At 41.6% G+C, this 22,353-nt stretch overlaps 1 protein-coding gene and 1 long non-coding RNA gene across 6 annotated transcripts in view; one reads left to right on the top strand and one right to left on the bottom strand.

Annotated features, from left to right (window-relative positions):
- The window catches only part of GALNT15 (polypeptide N-acetylgalactosaminyltransferase 15), a 35,878-nt gene extending 24,818 nt beyond the window's left edge, over positions 1–11,060 (bottom strand). For 2 of the 5 annotated variants that reach the window (XM_005297030.5, XM_065587050.1), the window contains exons 1-4: positions 10,642–11,056; positions 9,883–10,446; positions 4,024–4,190; positions 893–1,097 (exon numbers count right to left, since the gene is read on the bottom strand). In XM_005297030.5, the coding sequence (XP_005297087.2) occupies positions 893–1,097; positions 4,024–4,190; positions 9,883–10,445 (935 nt within the window). In that variant the 5' untranslated portion in view covers position 10,446; positions 10,642–11,056. The other 3 variants (XR_006177189.2, XM_008170463.4, XM_024107149.3) reach the window with 3 other exon arrangements.
- The window catches only part of LOC122174839 (uncharacterized), a 139,111-nt gene continuing 123,057 nt past the window's right edge, over positions 6,300–22,353 (top strand). The window contains exon 1 of the long non-coding RNA XR_006177194.2: positions 6,300–6,384. This is a non-coding gene — a long non-coding RNA (uncharacterized LOC122174839). The remainder of the gene's footprint in view (positions 6,385–22,353) is intronic.

Raw genomic sequence — 22,353 nt, 5'->3', positions numbered from 1 at the left:
TTAGTTTACTGTTAATGTTACAGAATTTAATGTTCAAACATTTACTTGTCAGTGGCTTCAGAATTCTTTCTTTATTAAAGAGTATGTACTTACTGCATATGATTCTTGAAACACTGCCGTATCCTAACCTCTTTGTGATGCTTGGTGATTGCTGAATGCTGAGCACAGCCAGGCATTATCTCTATTTGTCTTTGTGAGCTTAATGTGGGTGAAATAGCTAGGATTTAGGCAGCCCGAAAAGTCTTCTATTTTTCCATGGAACAGCCGCAGGTACAATGTGGGAGAAAGCAGTGCAGCCCTTCCCACCCTGCCCTGTCAATGTTCATCAGCTGTGACCTGATAGGAGCAGCTCACAGGAGAAGAAGGTAATCCAGCGTCTGGGCCTATTCAATCCTTGGCCTCACTACTGGGATTGCCAACAAGTGCAGCAAATAATGCCAACTGTTGTAGTGGTTTCTCTGATGGATGCTTGTCGTCTGTTGCTTGCTATCTGGGATTGCCAACTCATTTCATGTTGGCCACCATATGCTCCAATGCTAATGCATTTGAGACACAAGCTGTATTCCCTCGAGGCAGCTCTAGAGAGAAAGGGTTTGGTAATGTGTCTTATTAAATGCCTGATCTGTCTGGTTCCCTAAATTTCAGGTTAATGCACATGGAGTAAAAGTAAAATAACACAGTATGGATAAAGGGATGAAGAGACCATGAAAACCCAAGGTAAAAATGAATTTTAAGAGATCACGAGTGTTGTCCTGTTACCAGGAATTAGTATAAACTTGTGCATTATGAACAATATAAATAGTTCAAGGATCATAGTTCTTCATGGTGACCCCCCACTCCCTTCTAACAAGCATCTAAACATTTTGTACACTAAGCCCAAAGGGATATTTACCTCTCAGTGGCTAGTCTGCCCAACAGGGGTTCTAACCAGCCTGTGTGACACTCACAGTGGGAGTCCATGAAGACCAGCACATCCCCAGTTGCCCGTGCAGCTCCCAACATACGACCCCGGATGACCCCGAGCCTCTTGTTGCTCCTGATCAATTTCACACCATCCAGCTTGGAGATGTATTCACTCAGGGTTGACTTCAGATGCCCTGCAATAAATATAATAATCATTCAGATTTTAGCGCTGATTCAATCTGTCACTCAAAAAAACAAAAAACAAAAAAAAACCCACCCTGTTTGTGGCAAAAATGGTACTCCCCAGCTAGAAAAATGATTTCTGGGCTAGCTTTGCATTCGTCCTTCTCAGCCATGCAGGGAGTAAGGGGAGCAAAGCCTCATCTACAACTCCTATTTAGCTATGTCAGACCTTTCTAGCTTGCAGTTCTGGGCATGGGGGCTGTGCTGTGCCACCTCTTGCCTCCCCCCCCCCCCCCCCGCTGCTGTGAGGAAATTGGGTAGGGAACGATGGAACCATAGTTTTGCCTCCCCACAAGTCAGCCAGGGGAACTAGCTGGGCATACTGGAAGGCGTGTGCAGGCCCCTGGAAAGGAGTGCAGTACACGTGACATCACTGTGAAAGGGGAGAGTGGGAAGGAATGGTGACTTTCTCAGTCACAGTTCTTCTTGAGGCTACTCCTTGGGCAGTGAATCTTAACCACCAACTTATATGCTAAGGGCACAGTCTAGCACTTTATTTTTAATGTGGTGTTGGATTAAAAACAGAAGCAAAATGAAGTGAATTTAGAACTTGTAACAGATGCTGGACTAACACAGTTGTGGAGACTGAAGTCCTCTGTTTTCAATAGGGACAAGCCAGGAGTAATGTGACCTTCCCTTACATTTCCCTACTTATGTGTCCTTCAATTATAGACTGGAAGAGCAAATTCTGAGGTGAGAGTATAATGTGTGTGCTAACAGTGAAGAATCCATGTTGCCCCGGAAGCAATCTATGGAAGAAGACCTCCATGCACGCAGAAGGGTGCTGCCCAATGTTATCAGAAACGATGCATGGGGGGGGGGGGAGAAACACGGGTCACATGCCCCCCAGATTTGTTACTTGGCTTGTACTGAGCATGTTCACATGGACTGAGCTTGCTCAGTAACATTTGCTAAAGCCACTGCTCTCCCTCTGCCCGCCCCACTGTCAGCAAGTACAGGTCATCTCTGAGTGTTCATGAATCATAGACTTTAACGTCAGAAGGGACCATTATGATCATCTAGTCTGACCTCCTGCACAATGCAGGCCACAGAATCTCATCCACCCACTCCTGTATCATACCTGTATCTGAGCCAATGAAGTCCTCAAATCATGGTTTAAAGACTTCAAGGTGAAGAGAATCCTCCAGCAAGTGACACGTGCCCCGTGCTGCAGAGGAAGGCGAAAACCCCCCAGGGCCTCTGCCAATCTGCCCTGGAGGAAAATCCCTTCCTGACCCCAATATGGCAATCAGTTAAATCATGAGCATGTGGGCAAGACTCACCAGCCAGACACCCAGGAAAGAATTCTCTGTAGTAACTCAGATCCCACCCTATCTAGTGTCCCATCACAGGCCATTGGGCATATTTACCCCTAATAGTCAAAGATCAATTAATTGCCAAAATTAGGCTATCCCATCATACCATCCCTTCCATTAACTTATCAAGCTTAGTCTTGAAGCCAGATATGTCTTTTGCCTCCACTGCTTCCCTTGGAAAGCTATTCCAGAACTTCACTCCTCTGATGGTTAGAAACCGTCATCTAATTTCAAGTCTAAACTTCCTGATGGCCAGTTTATATCTATTTGTTCTTGTGTCCACATTGGTACTGAGCTTAAATAATTTCTCTCCCTCCCTGGTATTTATTCCTCTGATATATTTATAGAGAGCAATCATATCTCCCATCAGCCCTCTTTCGGTTACCACCAGCTTTCCCAAATTATCACAAGTCTAATGACATTTGCTTTTTTTCTTAAAGTTGCAGCTCCTGGAATTCTGTAAGAATCTCAGCTTTCATTGGGAAAAAATTGTTCTGCATTTGGAAAGAAGCTGGATGATGGTCTTTGTGTCACATGAGGATGAGGCAGTACTTTCCACTCCATTGGTAACGAAGGAGTCTTTAAGCAGCATCTACTAGGGATAAACATCTTTAAATCAGCAGGCCCAGATTACTTGCACCCCAGGGATTTTAAAAAAGCCGATTGAGGAGATCTTTGGGCCACTAATATTAGTTTTTAATAAATCTTGGATTAATGGGAAAATTCCAAAAGACTGGAAGAATGCTACGGTTGTGCCAATATTCAGAAATGGCAAATAAGATGACTTGGTTAACTATAGGACAGTTAGCCTGATATCAGTCCTAGGAAAAATAATGGAAAAGCTGATTGTCCTTAATCATATTCCCATCCCTTATTAATCAACATGGTTTTATGGAAAATAGGTCCTGTCAAACTAACTTGAGTTCATTCTTTGAGATTATAAATTAGGTTGATAATGGTAACTGCATGGATGTAATATACTTAGACTTTTGTAAAGTGTTTGACTTAGTACCACATGCCATTTTCATTTAAAAAATTAGCACTATCCAATATTTAAAAAGCACACATTAAATGGATTGAGAACTGGCTAACTGAGGCATTTCAAAAAGTAGTTTTAAATGGGGAATCATCATCAAATTGGGGTGATTTCAGTGGAGAGATTAGTTTGAGGTCCACCATTATTCAGCACCTTTATCACTGATCTGAAAGTAAATATAAAATCACCGGTGATTAAAATGTGTGGTTGACACAAAGATTGGTGGAGTGGGACGTAATGACTAGGACAGGGCAGTCATGCAGAGCAATCTGTTTGGTGAACTGTGTTTAAAAATAAAGACTTTAAAACTATTGGAAATGACAGGGAAAAAATAAACACTTTCAAACTTAGGTTGAAGCTAAATTTTAGGGGAGGAAAAGTAAAATTTGGCAACCAGTTTTCTCTATATTTAGCTTGATTTTGGAGGGTCCTTGTAGTTCCATTCTCCCCAGCCCTGCCATGCAGTATTACAACTTCCTTCCAAGAGCTTGAAAATAGAATTTAGGGAGAGCAAAAGGGAGCTACCTTGTTGACTGAGGTCATCGACAAGGATAATTTCCTTCAGAGAGGCCCTTGGGGCTGTGTCCATAACACTGTGCACAGTTCTCAAGAGAGTAGACCAGGCTTCATCGTGGAAACAGATGATGACACTAGCAGTAGGAAGGTTGGGGTCATAGTCCTGTTGCAGACAGCTGTATATGATAGAATGAGAGCGGCACAATATGGAAAGTTGCATCACTTTTTTTTGTTTACTTATTATTATGAACACATCCATTTCTCTGAGGCTGAAAGTCACAATCTATCCTCACTTCATTGCAGACAGCTCAAAATCTTTGCTCAGGGTGAAGTGATGGTTAAAAAGGCAAACTAAATGTTAGGATGTCTAATGAATGGGATAGAGAATAACAGTGAAAATATTATAATGGCATTATAGAAAATAATAGTTTGCCCTCACCTGGAACATTGTGCTTGGTCATCCTACTTTGAAAAAGACAGAGCTGAAATAGAAAGGGTCCAGACAGACAAAGAGGATTGGAAGCATGGAAAGACTTTAATGATTTAAAGAGCCGGCAAATAAGGACTAAGATAGAAATTAATTAATGAATGCTATAGAGGAGATCAATCTGGTGCAAGAACAAGGAACAGCCAAAGAAATTGAAAAGCAACAACTTTTAAATGGATACTACTAACTTACACAATGCATAATAAGCCGGTGTAACTCATTGCCACAGGATATTATTGAAACTTAGTATGATCAAAGAAAGATCAACGAAAAATCAGATGTTTATATGTATAATGAAAACATTTATAGTTACATTACATAGTTTTAATATATATTATTTTCTAAAAAGGGTATAAATTCCAAAAGGGCTATGCTTCAGTGCATAAGCTATCCATTGATGGATGGGGGTTAAGCAGAAACTCCCTGAGTGGGCAGGTTTCCATAATTGTCTACTTCAAGATTTCTTGCTCCTTCCTTTCAGGTTTTTGGTACTGGCCAGTTTCGGAGACAGGATTTCTGACCTAGGCTCACTGTTCTGATCTGGTGTGGCATTCCCACATGGGGTTACATGGGATATATTCCTGATGCCATTGAAGTTAATGGGAGTTTTGCCATTGACTTCAATGAGGCCAGAATTTCACTCATGGAAGTCACACATCTAGCATTACAGTTGGTGGGAATTAGGTGGCTACATCCTCACACAACACTGAGTATTTAGGGACCACAAACATTTTAATGGACGCTTATGAGGCATTGGACACATTTCCAAGAATGGATGCAACATGTGGATGGACAAAAGTACTCATGCATCCATTGCACACACAAGCTGATTTTGTCTCATAGAAAGTGGATGATTACACACACTAACTGGTAGCAACATAGTTATCCAACATGGGTTCACAAATACATATTTTACAGATAGTGTGTGTCTGCATGCATTTTGCATGTGCACTTGTTTTACCTAAGTGTGAAAAATTGGCCTAAAATATTCAGTTTTCCATGTAGACTCCCTTTAATCTGTCTAGCTAATTTAATCTCTAATAGAAAGAAATCCTCAGTGGAAGCACCACAGCATTACATAAAGATTATATGGAAATTATATAGTTCTATTGCTCTGCAAACTACTCAAGGCCAATTGTTGGGCCAAATTAATCTATGGTGTAACTTCATTAAAGGAAATGGGATCAATCTGGCCCAGGTTTTTTTTAAAATATCTTTGTGTTGTCACTTAAGACAGGAGAAAAGGGATAAACCCAGTGTCTTGAAGGGGGAAATTTGTGTTTCCAAGCAGAAGTATCTGATTTAACAATTGTATCCAGAGACAGGGAAGGGAAAGCAAGAAACTGATGCAGCCTCTGAACCACGAGCAACAAATACTGCCATAACAAACTGTGGATTTTTGCCACAATCCCATAATGCTTTGCAACTAGTAGTGTTGTCATGGCAAGAAAGTTGATACTATTTTGGGGGGTGTTGATTGGAAAAGGATTGAAAGTGACTGCTCTAGACTATGAAGCCTAGCTGATGCGGCATTCAGTTGCCATGGTGATTGGCAAGGAATAAAAATACAGATAATTAGTCTTCAGTTAAATGAGAGGGGCTGTTGGCACATGAAACTCCTTTTCTATACTTTGGGGCAGCTGCACAGACTATCAAGAAGAGGCCCATGACCGGCTGATCATTTCAAACAAGTAAAGGTCATGACTGATAAGGGACAGAGGGGTCTAATCTTACCGGTGAACAATACTGAATTGTGGTCAACACTACATGAATTCAGACAAGGCAAAGGCACTGCCAAAGGAGACTCCTGCTCGGCTCCAGAAAAATGTCTTATTGAGATTCAATTCCCAGCAGCACTTCAATGGGAGCTGTAGTTTTGTGAGGTAATTTAAAACCTTTTAGACATTTTGTATGTTTGCATTTGTCTGGGTACATAATATTTGACATTTAATCCCAAGAGAGAAGAACCGTGGTTTGTGGACAAGGCCTTGTCATAAAGTAAAGATGACAGGCTTGACTCACCCCCACTGTCCAGGGGGATGCTAACTGCACCTGGGCAAGCTGAAAGCAGGTGTTCTCAAAGGTGGCAAATACACCCCTGGGGGATGATAATGGAAGGGTGTTGAGCATTTGTACCTTCAGGATCCTGGTAAACGAGAATAGCATTAAAGTACAATTGGCCCCATTAGTGGAGGATTCCCAGGTGTTAGTCGTGGTCACCTGGCCATGTTCTCTCCCCAGCCAGAAAAGTAAATGGGATTACATGAGGTATGATTTTGTTCTATTAATAAGTTTTAGTGAGAGGGTGGAGCTCATGTTGGCAGAGATCCAGGACTTCTATTCATACATGTTTTGAAAAATACCACCTGCTTACCCACATCCACCAGGGATAAGCAGGAAAGACAGTTGTAGGGAGCAATGCTTGATGTGTAAGGTTGTGGGGTGTGGCTGCAGAGGTCAAAGGGGCCACCCTCCACATTGGATGGTCGGGTCCAGGACTTTATGGACAGCACATGAGTGGCAGGCTGCAGTGAACAGCAGGCACTGATTTCTGTTGTGTGTGAGCTATGTAATCTTTAAATAAAAAGAATTTAGTTGTTCCAGTGCACTGTTTTAATGCAAAGGACAATGCTATGGTTTGCTGTCAGCTCTAAGGGACAGCACTTCTAAGAGTATGTTCTATGACAAATTCCATATGTCTTAATGCTGACATATTAGTAGATGAAATATATAGAAGTGGGGTTTCATCATTATTATTTTGCAGCATGCCGGTATGTGTTCAGTGCCTCACAATAAGTAGGTATGGTCCCTACCACAACAGTTTACCACCTAACTTCAGACAGGCTGCAACAAAGGGGGATGTTATAGAAATAACTCTCTGGAATACTTCTAGCTGGTTTTGGTTGGGTAATTATAGAGGGCCTGATTCACCCCTGCATTGCTCTAGTTCTCCTCTAATGTAACTCAGCTGAAATAAAAACAAATTAAAGATAATGTATATCAAACACTGTTAGCAAATATGGAAAACATCCCCCAAGTCTTGAAGTTTGTCTCTTCAAACATGGACCGCCATTTGTCTCTAGCCATGAGAAAATGACCACTGCAAAAGATGTTATGTGAAACCCGTTGCTTGCGTAGGGCCAGATCATGTCTTTTTGGCACGCTGCACTACTCAAAGGGGATGCATCAGAGACAGTCTGCCTCAGAAAGGCAGGATCCCTCTTAGAGCTCCCCCATTGCTCCGGGGAGCATGGAAGCTGCTATATCCCTCTAGGACTTGCTACATAACCCATCTCACGTGGCTAGGCAGATCAGAGGGGGGCAGACCCATGGCTCTACCTGCTTTCTCTCCCTTCCCCCACCACATTCCGGAGTCTCACCCCCCAGATGATAATGGGAGTAGGAGTGAGTTCTGGAGCTGCTATTCTGCCTTAAGGAATCCATGCAGGAAGGGGGCTTGATGCTTTCTCTGTCCTCCACTACCTACTTGGCTAGGTACCAGGTAGAACCTCACTCATCAAGACCAACTGATGCACAGACTAACCACCAGTGAACTTTTCACTAGATCTTCTTAGCAGGCCATAGCCCTGTAATTTACCCGGTGCCTCAGTTCCCCCATGTGTAAAATGGGAATAGTCCTTCCCTACCTCTCAGGGGTTTTGTGAGATAGAATTAATTAATGACTGGAAAGTATTCAGATACTATGTGGATGAGGGTTATATGAATACCACAACATAAAGAGGAGCGTTTACAATCTAAACAAACAAGACGAAGTGTAGGAGGCCCAGAGATTTTCTGTTATTCTCTGCCCTTTCCCCAATGTTAGTGGTATCATCAGCTCCTGCAGGGAATACACAAAACCATCCACTTGAGAATACATAATATAATAGAAAATAATGTTATCGCTTTACTAACTGAGTGGCAATGGACACCCAACAGATCAACACTTTTATACCCCTTTGGACATGCATCAAATGCCCTGGCAAGTTCACATCAAATGCACTACAAAATATTCAGCAGTCAGGGAGCTAAGTCATTTTAGACCAAGATTCTGCCCACGGTGACACCCAAGCAAGCCCATAATAACTATACACAGGGGTAACTCAGTGCTGAATTTGGCCCAAGTTGTTTTGCTTATTTCAGTCCCAAGCAGTCAGTGGTCTTGCACAAGTGAAACTCAGAACAGAATCTGGACCATTGCCTACATATGAAGCACTCTGAGAACAAAGGACGACATCAGCTGAATAGAATACAATAAATAAATAAGTTTAAGTATATGTGATTATTTAACAAAAGACACCTAAACAAGCATAAATAAGGCCCTTATATTGGCATCTTATGGCTAGCACAATTCATCTGTGTGGCTTGCCTTCACAACAGACCAATTAGCCCCGTAGTTCTCACACTCCAACAGATGGCTAAATAGCACTGACTGGCCCTGGTACCTGTTAAATAAAGCAGACAACTGCAACATTTTTCCATTCTGATACGTGCCAGCAGAGGCCGCCATACTCCTCATTAAATGAGCAGGCTAATAAATAAGTGCGCTCACAGGTTGAAAAGTCAGAACTTGTTGGCTACCTGGGTGAAGTAGGATGATTGCCTCTGCCAGTGAAAGTGAAAGGGCAGGAGTGGTACATAAACAAGGCGCAAAAGAGTTTTACAATAACGTAGCCTTGTACACTAATTCATTGTACACTTGTTCGTCCCCCTCTGCTGGGACTGGAACACCCAGAGTGACTGGTACATTAGTCCAATACAAGATATTATCTCACCCACCTTGTCTCTCTGGTACATTGCAGTCATTCTTCTTTCCATCCCCTCACCCCCCACTAGTTTCTATAACTCCCTATAGTTCTTTTACCGGACACACAATTCTCAAGCCCCCCCCCCCCCCCCAAGTCACTTGGTGTTTTCGACTTGAGTCTGAGAGTATTGTTTTAAGAAAACAATTATAGTATTTAAGAAAGGTAGAAAATGGGACAAGTGTCTCTCATGGCTCCTCCTGTTATAGCATTTGCTGTGCTCTCAATATCCCCAGGGGATGATATAATGGAATGAAAGCTGTTGTACTCTAAGTTATTTAAGGAGATGGAAGAGGAGTGTGCTTTGTCTAACTAGGATGAGTCTTGCTAGTTTAAGCTCCAATTTCTGATCCATGTTTTAGGGTCCCAGCTTGTAGCATGGAGTTTGGGAAAGGGACATGGATTTGGGGGAACAGATACATTTCCTTTTGGGGAGGAGGGCTGGTTGCTCCAATTGAGGGAGATGATGTGATAGAAAGGGGACAGGTTTCTCAGGGGTCAAGGGAAAGGTTTTTTAGAGGGACAATTGGGAGGGGTCAGGTTTCTCACAGGAAATAATTAGGATGTTTTACTTACAAAGGATGCCGCACCTCAGGCAGCTCCCTGCGCAGAGAAATCCGCTCACTGAGCGCTTCATTAAAGCCATGAGTTTCCAGGCCAAGGATTGCCAATTGCTCACCCCCAGCAGCCTCTTCTGCATTCTGCAGGGGAAAGGACATGAGCTGGGACTCTTGGTTTCCCCTTGGCTTGACATCAGTCTTTTCTTCCTGCCTTTTGCTCTGCTGCTTCACCATTCGGTATCCTTTTCTAGCCTTGCTGTGGTTTCTCCTGGCTGTGGGTGACACAATGGCCACTAGCAGCTCGTCCTCCCGGAGGGAAATGAAAGGGGATAACCCCACCATGGGGTAGTACTGCTGGCTCTCCTCCTGAGTCTCCAACATTTCTTGGGTTTCCGGAAAGTCCAGCTGATACCCTTCTCTGGGACTGAACTTTAATGGCTGGGATGTCCCCTCTTTGCTCAGGTCCCGGAATGGTGGATTCAGGATTGTAACCATCAGTAACAAAAAACCCAACATCAGCAACAACAAGAGAAACTGAAGCTTACGTGATCCATATCTGCACCTCTTCTTCACGAGCATACTGTTGGTGACAAAACAATACAGAAGGTCATGCTAAATATCACTTGGATATTTCTTACAGCCCAGCTCTCTGGTATCTTTGCAGCAAAAAACTGGTCATTGCTGTCTGCTGAGCGGTTCCCCCCTCCCCCTCACATTTCACTGATGTTGTTTCATGCTTTCCCGTATATTTGTAGACAAAATCAAAAATACCTACTTATAAGAGATAACATAGATCCAATTAGATAAAGGAGATCCTTTGTTATACAGAATCCCAGATTGTCTATGAACTAATGTATTTAGTTGACCAAAAAGCTCATTAAAAGGTGGTTGAAGTTTTGATTTTCGTTTTTAATTCTGAGAAAAAGTAAAAATAAATTCCATTTTTTATAGTTTCCTTCCAGAATATTTCCTGCCACTGCAAAGTTTCCAATTGCTGTCTGGGCTGGAGTGATATTATCTTTGCAAGCAGATCTGACAGCTTCCCCTGTTTTGACGCTTCAAGTTAACTGTGATCAACAGATGAGAACTAGTCAGTCCCTGACTTTCTTTCACACATAACTATAGCACTCAGTCAAGGAACCCTTTGCCAGACATAATACAAAGCAATGTGTGTGTCTTTCTCTTGGTCCTAATGCCCTCACTGTTCTTGTCCTATCAAATCAAAACTTTGCATGGAACTGTTAGAGGTGCACTAGAAGGAGGCAAATGCTGTTTTGGAAAACAAATCAAGAAGCACACATGATTCTAGTTTAGAATATCCTTATTAAGCGGGGAATATCCTGTATAATAAAATGAATTGAACAAAGGGTTGAATGTACATGATATATTGAATGCTAAATGTGTTTGCATAATAACATCTTGACTCTGGAATATATAGGTATTTTTATTTGTAATAAATATTTTTGTCTTTAGTCATTTTAGTGCTGGCAAAATGTACTGAATTATCAAACCTGGAGACTGGAGTCCATAAATCAGATATTGCATGGGCAGCAATAGTGCAAGCTTTTCCACCAGTGGGTACTAATGTGCTGCAACCCTGCTCTGGAAGGACCACCTATGGGGCTGAAAGGGTAGCTGAGTCTCTGTGGCCTCTTTGCTGATACTACTAACAAGGGTGCTAGTTGGTGCTGACTAGGGCATTTGTTTTTGTGAGATGAGAATAGGAAATGGGCTGAGACTATCAACTGCACATCCCGTGGAATTGTGTGCCTTTCTACCTGGCAAGGCCCAAATATGGGACAAAATCATAATTTTATAATCAGTGTGTGATATTTGGTAATGTTCTTAAAGCCTCAGCTCCTGGAGGCAAGTGATTATATGAGAATCTCTGCTTCAATTTTTTAAAATGTATATTTCTAGCCCTTATAGTTTTAGAAAAAAGCCTGAAAACATACCTTAAAGGTTCAGGAACCAGACAGCAAATAAAAAGAATCCAAAATATATTATTTTAACAGTCTCATGACTTTTAAGCCAATCTTATGATTTTTGGGGCCTGACTAATGATGTGTTAACACTTGGGGTTTGCAATACTGACTGGTCCTAAATGAGGGACACAAAAAAGTATTCCTGCAGGACATTTAAAATGCTACTGGATTATTCCTTTCGTCTAAATAACCCCTTTGTTATAAGTTACAACAGTTTCATGAGTCTTTGTTTCTGATGTAAATAATTTTCAACAATAAAAATGAGGGGACACCAAATTAGTATGGAATGTAGATAGCTGCGGGACTAAAATGAGTGATGTCCCATTAAACAAGAAGATATGATGTAGCATCCTCTAGTGGCTGGAGGCTGGTTCTTTGTATACTATCTGCCACTTCAGAATGCACTCCCATAGCACCGTTACACACTAGTATGCGGTATCTTGGCTCCTTCCCTATCTCAGTTGTGCTTTAAAAGCTGTGCTATAGCCCAAAGCATATCTTGGTGAGAATTGGTATGTAGCCAATGTTTTGGATGCATCACCATTGTGTGCACCTTTTCCACTTTTACCCACAGAACCAGTAACAACCCTAGCCACCGTTAGTTCAGAGATTGTCTAATGAGAAAATATGGCTCTTTTTACTGGATTTCAAAGAAAACATTGTGATGTCTTCAATTCAGCTGGGAAGCATTACCAATTTGCATGAAAAAAATCTGAGTTAAAAAGCCTTCATTGAAATAACAATGCATGTCAGCTACCGAAAAGCAAAATGAACTGTAAATGAAGAGACCTGTCCTAGGCAATTTGCAAAAAGCTGGCACCAGCAACTTGCAGACTGTTCAATTTCATAGGAAGGGAGAAGCAAGGATTAATGAAGAGGGGAGTAGGTGAAGTATTGTTGATTTTTTTCCCATTTGATCTAACAAAATGCATTTATTTTATTTGTAATATATTTTTTAGCAGGTAAACTGTTATAACATGCTGCTGTAATATCTCTGGTCAAGATAATTCTGTGCTGGTGATGGAAATTGGAGTTATAACATGACTCTGTTCTTTACTGAAATGTTGTGTAGTGCTGAACAGCTGCTGCTCATCTGTCTCTCTAGGGATAGCTGCATTTCAGTGGTAGATAAAGTAGTCCAGTTTGCAAACACACAAATATCTTTTCTACTTTTAAATTAAAGGTTACCAGTTAAAATTAAAGTGGAAACACGGATTCTAACAGGTAAGTAAACCTAGCCATTTAGAACCCTGGAACTGAACAATTGAGGAAGTTATTTGTACATAGATATTTCAAAATGCTCATACAGTTCACACATTCTAGTAAATAAAATGTACATGGGTAAAATACCATATTGCACAGTCCAAAAAACCTTAATTCCTTGCCTAGCATCAGTCTCTAATCTCAGAACTTTCTTACATACCACCACACTGTAGTGTACATTTCTAATATAAGCAACAAGCCCCCATAAACTGTCTACCATCCACAGACCATTTCCTAGGTCACCTCTCAAGTATGGGTCAGAAATATGAGCATTGTGCTTCCTGCCTTCTCTATACAACCACTGCCATGTCATTCCATGTGTCAATTTTTACTTTGGTAAAGAAACTACTCCTATCTCATCTTATTTTCCATATACAGTCAAGAGATAGCACTATTCTCTCATCTGCTATTCCACTTGGAGGCAGAAAATCCAGTCTTCCCAATCCCCCCGTCCTGTCCAGATGGAAAATTTAATGTATACCTTCTCTGTGTACCCTGCCAATGTGAGACAGAGGCTCCGCCTTGACATACAGACCATACAGAATCTAAAGATGAGATCAGCTAAAAATCATGTTCAAACAACAGGAGAGATGTTTCAGGTCTGGGAGAGGAAGAACCCAGGAGCTGTGCAATATGAGGTATGTCACTTTCTGAAAGTTGTGTTCCCAGAAGAGTATGGAGGGATTAATAAGATAAAATACTTGCTATGATCTGCAAGATGGCAGCTGCCAGAAGAAAAAGAAGAACTTTCTTTTGATGTTAGTTTAAAAAAAGAAAATCCATGCCATTAAAAAAAGAAAATCTATTATTTTAGATTGTAAGTTCTTTGGGGCAGAGATTGTCCCAGCCTACCACAATAGGTTGTCCCAGTGCCTAGCACAATAGGTTGTCCCAGTGCCTAGCACAATAGGTTGTGGCCTTTAGGCACTATCACCATATAAATGTTAAATAATGATTATGTTGCTACAAGCTGAGATGAAAAAAGCAGAGCTTTCCTTTAAACTTCTCAAATTCATTTATAATGTTATAATATTTGGTGCTGAAGCCCTGACTCCTGGAACCACGTAAATACATGAGAATCTCAGCTTTCATTTATTTAAAAAGGTAAGTTTCTAGCCTTGCGAATGCAGAGAAAAAATTGCAAAAAAAATGACCCAAGTGTATCCTTAAAGTTAAAAAAACAGAAGGCAAATAAACAAATTTCCAGATTTATAATTTAAAGAAATCATGATTTTTAAGCGAGTTTCATGACTTTTGGAATGGTTGGGATGGGAAATATTACATTTAAACATTTTAGAAAGAACCACACAGTTAATCTTGGGGCTTTAAGAAGCTTGCAGCCAGTTGCTGTGGACAGCTGAAACAAATTTCATTGTGTTCTTAACAAACAAACAACTAACAATAAAATAATAGGTTGTTCCTAGTTGACTGGCAAGGGCATTCACGTTTTTACAATGTCTGCAGGTACTGGGATCCTACAAGTTTCAAATGGCTGTAAAATTTCACAAGTCTGGTGTGACCAAATTATATTAGTAACGCAGGCGGAGCACTGGACAAGTCTTTCAAGTGTTTATATGAATGTAAAAGATGAGATGTTTGCATTGCTTCCTCAAAGTGGGAAGGGGAAATAGAGAATAGTCTTTTCTTGTGTAGCTGGTACCTGTATAGGTTAGTGATGTGTATATTAGTACCTGAAATACTGGACAGTATGGTATTCACTATTCAGTACTGATTATATGAGCCATACTCAACCCCATGCTGCTGTGTGGGTATAAGTTTTGTTTTATGTTTGTGCATTAGTAGGGGCAGAGTTACGCTTATTTTGGGGGGCTTCCTCAATTCTGCACTTTCAAACATTTGGGTTTTTCAGAGTTTTAGAATTTCCAGGCTTTTAACAATTTGCTGTTCATAAAATTGCAACATTTCATAAAGGTTTACTTTCTTTAAGTGATGGTACATATTTACAGAGTTAATACAGCTTAATGATGTTTTCTGTCCAGGATTTATTCTTCTAGTGTGAAAACAAAGTTTTATGTGCTTCCTGTGCTCTTGCAGCTTCCCATGTAAATTTGAATTGATCATTAATCTACTCTGATTCTTAGGGCCTCTAGTGTCCGGATAGCCATCAGCACCTAGCCCCTTCAGCTATCTCTGCCTGATGGCAAAGAGAGAAGGCATTCACTGTCACCCATTGCTGAGCAATCTGCTTGCTAGTCTTTAAGAGGTAGAACATATCAAATGTAGGATTTATTATTCATTTGAAATATAGTGGATTTATCCAGAGCAATAAACCTTTCAGTCACCATGTTACAGTCACTCATGCTTATTCTCCCCATCTCTCTCATTTTGGGAATGTATTTTAGTCCCAAACATTCCCTTTCAGTTACACGTTAAATATTAAGTGGCATGTTATGTTATCCACACACAAAGAGCCAACATATCCTTTCAACCTGCATAGTTTTTATTTCATATTCAGGAAAATCACTAAAAGGAAAGAATGAACACAAGTCTACATGGGAGAGAGACTGTATGTGCATAGGTTGCTACTTCAACTTGATTTATACCCCTGCGCCAGGAGCAGATAATTAGGAAGATGCCTTACATTTAAAGCCCTGCATATAACTTAACACCTCCCTCAATTTGCATAGCTACATACACCACATAGTGCAATTCTTTTCTGTATCCTAACATCAGCCTTATTTGCATGCATGTGAAGAAAATAAGTATATAAAACATGGAAGTAATTACATGTTATGCAAGGATTCTTGGCAGTTTTATAATTTAATTATTTTCCTCATTCTTCTCAGGGTAGGATAATCAATATTAATTTATTTGCTGCAGTAGCAGATTTTTTGTGTACTTGGCATCATATGGAATATTGCTACTTCAAAGGCATTTTCTAGTGGCATGTTAATAATAAATTAGAACAAAATTGTTTGGACCTTGGAGTCTCAGGTTATCAAAGCTCAGTGTTCAAATCCACTGATTACTGGCATAGATTTCAGGACTGAAGATATGATTAAAGGGATGTTTGTAGTATTCATGGTGAGGGGAGAGTTTGAATTAAATATTACGGGAATTTCATTTTCATAGAATGATAGAAACGTAGGCCTGGAAGGGACTTGAGAGGAAAGATAGGAATTATAGCAAGAGACCACCCTGGCTTAACTAGGAGATCTTCAATTATCAGAAACTAAAAAAAGAGTCCTACAAAAAGTAGAAACTAGGTCAAATTTCAAAGGATGAATATAAACAAATAACACAAGTATGTAGGGACAAAATTAGAAAGGCCAAGGCATAAAACAAGATTAAACTAGCTAGAGACATAAAGGGTACCAAGAAAACATTCTATAAATACATTAGAAGCAAGAGGAAGACCAAGGACAGGGTAGGCCCATTACTCAATGGGGGCGGGGGGGAGAAACAATAACAGAAAATGTGGAAATGGCAGAAGTATTAAATGACTTTTTTGTTTCAGTTTTCAGCAAAAAGGTTAGTAGTGATTGGATGTCTAACAGAGTGAATGCCAATGAAAATGAGGTAAGATCAGAGGCTAAAATAGGGAAAGAACAAGTTAAAAATCACTTAGATAAGTTAGATGTCTTCAAGTCGCCAGGGTCTTATGAAATACATCCTCGAATACTCAAGAAGCTGACTGAGGAGGGTAACTTGCCATTATCAATTATCTTTGAAAAGTCATGGAAGATGGAAGAGATTCCAGAGGACTGGAAAAGGGCAAATATAATGCCCATGTATAAAAAGGGAAATAAGGACAACCAAAGGAATTACAGTCAGCTCAACTTTAGTACCAGGAAAGATAATGGAGCAAAAAATTAAGCAATCAATTTGGGAACATCTAGAAGATAATAAGGCGGTAAGTAACAGTCAGCATGGATTTGTCAAGAATAAATCGTGTCAAACCAACCTAATAGCTTTCTTTGACAGGGTCATTCTTTTAACACGGTTTCTGCTAATAAATCATATGGGCAATGTAAAATGAGGTCTGAAAACAGTGCAATAGTCCTGGACAAACTAATTCCTAGAGCTGAACTCTCAACTGCATTGTGCAAGCCATATTGTGGACATGAAAGCCATTAGTGCCTAGTGGGAGGTGGGCAGAGTGTAGCACCTAGGTGGCCGCTGCCAGATGCGCTGTACCCCAGCCCCAGATACCAGCGGAAGATACTCAGAAGAACTACTATACCCTTTTAAATAGTTATGTACACTCCACTAGAGCACCCTGTGACTGTTCCTACTCACCATGGTAGTGCCTCCTTGAGTCAGGACATGGTGTTGCACTTATCTGCACCTCTAATACCCCTTTTGACTGCTCCCTCTGCACTGCACTGGCTTGTCCTTTATCTTTATCCAATCACCCACAAGTATGGAACATGTCTCTAATTGGGCTTTTTCCTTCTGTAGAAGGTGACGGGGGGAATCCCATCACATACACACAAGCACTCTCTCAAGAAAGTACCCCAAAGGGTACTCCTCAAAGTTACTGTGTTAGTCCATGTCATCATTTTTTCTGGGTTTTACCCTTGCTTACAGGTTCATGACTGTCTCAGATTCGGAACCAGAATAACCATTAAGAGTTCAGTCTTTCCTTCATACAGCTTGGGCCTTTGATCTTGGCCTCATGTAACAGGTGATCAGCAGACAAAGGCCCACTCTTCAGGGCATAGTTTCAAAAGGCTGCTGGTTTGTATAACCTGAGGTGGAGAATTTGCATTCATCTCCCCCTAGATATTTCTCAGGAAAAACACTTAACATATATTGTCCCAAAAGTCTGTGTCTGGCACATTGTTCAATATTGTCCATTGATCATCCAAGCTTTACATCACATTTCCCACTAGAGAACTTACATATAATCCCAACCCACAATAATACATAAACTTTGCATTCAGTACAATGGACCCCAAAGATACTTAAACTTAACAGAATAAGGTTTTTCAAGGATATTGCAGGAAATTGCCATATCTGTTACAGACACCTCACTCCAGCCAAGACAGAGGTGCCTAACTCCCTGAGAAAGATGGGCCTTCGGTCACACCCCTCTTTGCCATTTCCTATTGGCTAGCTTAGGCAGCTCCCCACTCATCATCCTGATTTATGTAGATCCCATTCTTAGGCACTTGAGCCCAGATTCACATAGAGACTTAGGCGTTGCAATGCTGAGGATTGTGGCGCCCAACTTTTGAACATCTAGAAAGGCACAAAAACAACACTACTATCCACAAAGCCTCAATTCGTGGCCTAGACTCTTATACAATGAATGGGGAGAGATAGGCGCCTTACAATGCAATCCATAAAGCCAGCATGCTAGGCATAGAGCCACCTAAGCTAGCCAATGGAAGATGCCAAAGAGAAGGGTATGTACTAAGCCCCACCCTAAATCCAGGTTGCAAGGATGTACCTATCTCTGCTTGCAATCCACAAACCAGGGGAAGATAGGCCACCTATGTTCATGAGGGGCCTGAAACAAAACAGCTGGGAGACAGGGAAGAGGAGCAGCTGCTCCATTATCAGGGCCGGCTCCAGGCACCAGCTGAGCAGGCTGGTGCTTGGGCGGCAGATTGTTTGAGGTGGCATTCTGCCCAATCCTAGGGCGGCACAGCCGCTTTTTGTTGTTGTTGTTGTTGTTCCGCTCCGGCCACCCTGTAGGGGGCGGCGGCGCGGAGAACCAGAGCGCCTTGCAGGGCAGTCCTCTTCCTTCCCTCCCCGCCGACTGGAGCGGAGCCCTCGCGGCAGGAGGCGGCGCAGCGGGAGGGGCCGCGTGGCAGCGCCCCTGCTGTAGCCCTGGCCACCCCTTTCTCTCTCTCTCCCGCCCGCTCCTTCCCCCTCCCACTCCCCCAGCCGGTCTCCCTGCACCTGCGCTCCGGCCATTTTTTTTTGCTTTGCCGTTCTGGCCGCCCCGTTTTTTTTTTTTTTTTTTTGCTTGGGGCGGCCAAAAAGCCAGAGCCGGCCCTGTCCTTTATAACTTTTAGCCTTGAGGAGAGGGTACTCACTTAGGCAATAGGAGACCCCTGGTTCAGGTCCCTCTCCCTGAGGGGAGAAGGAATGTGAACAGGACTCTGTCACCTCTCAGGTGAGTGTCCTAACTCCTATGCAGGGGAATATTCTGATGTGGAGCACCCACAATCTCTCTCGTAGTTCCACTGTAATTAAATACTTGAATTATTAAATATTAGGCTGGTGAAAGAGTGAGAAAGACTTTATAGCCTAGTGGTTAGGGCACTCATCTGAAAGGTAGCAGAGTCCTATTCAAATCCCTTCTCCCTCTCAGAAGAAGGGGGGGCTTGAACTGGGGCTCTCTCACTATCTGGGTGATACCCCATTCACTAGGCTAAAGGTTTTAAGGGAAGTGCTCCTCCCTTCTCACTGTTTTGTGTGAACACACATCAGGGGCCCAATCTGGTAGGCAGCCTCTGAATTTACTGGATCAGGCCCCCGCACACAATTTAAGTGGCCAAATGTCTATCTTCCCCAGTTTGTGAATCACATAGGCGCTCAGGCACCTACAGTGGGGCAGCAGTGCACATGCTCAGAAGCCAAAACATAGGCATCTAGAAAATGTTTACTGCAAAATTTTACGTGAAAGTGAATCTAAGCATCTACAGGCAGCAGCAGAGTGGAAGTTTTGTGGCTCACCGGGGTGCCTAAAAATGGGACTTAGATGCCTAATACATTTGCGGACCACACCACTAACCTTTCTCCTGCATTGTATAGGGAGCCTTGGCTCTTAAGTCGGGACTCTCGATTCCACTGGGTGACAGGAAGCCTAAAAGATCCATGGTGGATCTAGCCCTGTGTTACACTGGTATGGATCACATGAATAATCAAATACTGTTTGGAATATGGTGTTTAAGAAAAATAGAAAATTCTTTCAATTGATATTTCCCATCATTCTGATACACAAAAATAACACGTACTATATGCAATAGTACAGCAAAAGCATAATCTGTCCTCAAGCTCTGGAGCAAACCACTTGGCTATGTATTCCTGCCACCTGAACTGGGATTATCATTGACTGTCTCCTTGTCTGTGTTCAGTATATTCAGTATTTGATAACCAGGAACCTGCTGAGGTATCAGACTTTTGAGGTTTATCAGAGAATTTTGGCAGTAAGGATAATATTAGAAAAACTCCTGATGACAAAACAGTTGTCAATGAGAGCGTGACAAGCAAACAATTGATGTGTTATGGGGGAGTGGGGGGGAGGGTTAAAAGCTATACGGTGTGAGTTTAAAGTTGCTGCAGGTGTGCAGCTTAATGAGGTGCAATTGGGTAGCAGGTGGGCATAAACAGGACCAAAGATGGCATAAATTGGACTTTTGCGGTGGCAGAACCAGTATATGTATACAGAACTGAGTTCTGTAATAAGCATAAATTGCATACTATTTTTCAGTGCTACAGTCTTTGTTATGAAGGAGATACAGTGAAAATGAGAGTGTCTGGTCCCAAGAATGATATGACAGGCTTGTGGTTTGACCCCGTGTATTACTGTGAATTGTGATTTCCCCTAATGTTGTCCAGCCAAAAACTACATTATTTAACTGAACATTTGGTAATAGGTACATGGAAAAATAACAATTGCTCCTGGTTATCATTATTTGTCCTTGTGATGGGGTGACTATCCCACACTCGCACTGAAAAGTTCTGTACAGGCCAGATGGGCCAATTAACTCATTAGGCAGCTGATTAAGGAGACTCAGTTGGGCAGGAGTAGGTGGGGCCTATAAAGCCCGGGAGTTGACAGGAGAAGGGACTGCTGGGAAAAGTCAGATACTCTCAGGAGACAGGGAGGAGTGAATTGAGACTGCAGTACCTCCCTGGGAAGAGGGAGGAAGCTTTAGGAACTAGTAGGCTCGGGAAGAAAATGGGAACCAGTGGTAGGAAGAAGCCCAGGGATAGAGCCATGAGGCCAGAGAGAGAAGGACCAGACTGCTGTGCTAAGGGCAGGCCTGGATTACTGACCAGCCACTTGGTGAGTGGTACTGAGGCAGTGAGCGAGAAAACTACTACAATTTTGAGGTGTTCAACTCCCCCGGAAGGGTGGGAACACAGTGACACAGCTGGAGGGCTGAGCCACCAAGAGGATGCTGTGATTCCTGAGGCTGTGGGGTCAAGCTTGGTCAAGAACACCGGGGCAAAACCTCCAGCCTTCTGAAAAGTGCCTGGAAATCTTCAATGTCCACACAGAGCAGAAATGACTTAACTGCTAGGCTTCTCCAAAAGCTCAGTATGGAAATAATTTGGGGCCAATCTAAAACACACATTAATATCCTCAAACATAAAGGGCCAACTTCTGCCTAAAGATATAGGCATGCAATCCTTACTGACAACAATGGGAGTTGTGCATGGCCTGCATATTTAAGAGAAGAATTTAGGTTGAAAGAGAATAACAGAAACCCTTGGCCGCATTTGGCTCAATGAGTTTATACAGGGAGTTAATCAGCACGGAAGATGACAAAAGCATAGCACTGAAAACTGGGTTGGTGAAAAACTCATAATTTCTATACATTAGTTTTCCATGCTGCTATCCTATTTTTGTCTTTAAAGGACTACGGGACAGATTTCTATACAACTGCATAAAACTGTCTGATTTTATGAGTTAGTATAAGTCTTAATTTATTAAAAAGAACAGGAGTACTTGTGGCACCTTAAAGACTAACAAATTTATTTTTGTTAGTCTCTAAGGTGCCACAAGTACTCCTGTTCTTTTTGCGGATAGAGACTAACACGGCTGCTACTCTGAAACCTCTTAATTTATTAAAATGCATTTTAAATTTGAAGTTTGTTTACTTTTTTGGGAGAGAAATGGCATTTATATTTTGGGATGTGTCACAGTTGCTCAGTAACAAGATTCAATTTAAAACCATGTTTCCTGGAAAACTAGCCTTTGTGAGAAGACACTGCTTTTTTATGAATTTGTTTGCTTTTTTGAAATTGTTTGAAATTTTTATGTGGAAACACTTTTACCCAATAGTTAGTTGCAGACTTAGCTCTGAGTATTGCATACTTGTTCAAGCTGTCTGACTGGTCACATGGTATTATTCATGTTCCATGACTGGATAGCCTATCCTTTATAAATTGCTACCTCCCAAAATGACTTCAGTTAGTCACCAAGACCCAGATTCTGCAAACTTGTATGAGTAGCTTCATGTGCATGAACAGTTCCGGAAAAATCAATGAGTACTCACAGATGTAAAATTACTCACATGTGCCAGGGTTTGTAA

Source organism: Chrysemys picta, chromosome 2 (assembly GCF_011386835.1).
Source record: "Chrysemys picta bellii isolate R12L10 chromosome 2, ASM1138683v2, whole genome shotgun sequence".
NCBI lineage: Eukaryota > Metazoa > Chordata > Testudines > Emydidae > Chrysemys > Chrysemys picta.
This window is presented reverse-complemented; position numbering and strand designations above follow the sequence as displayed.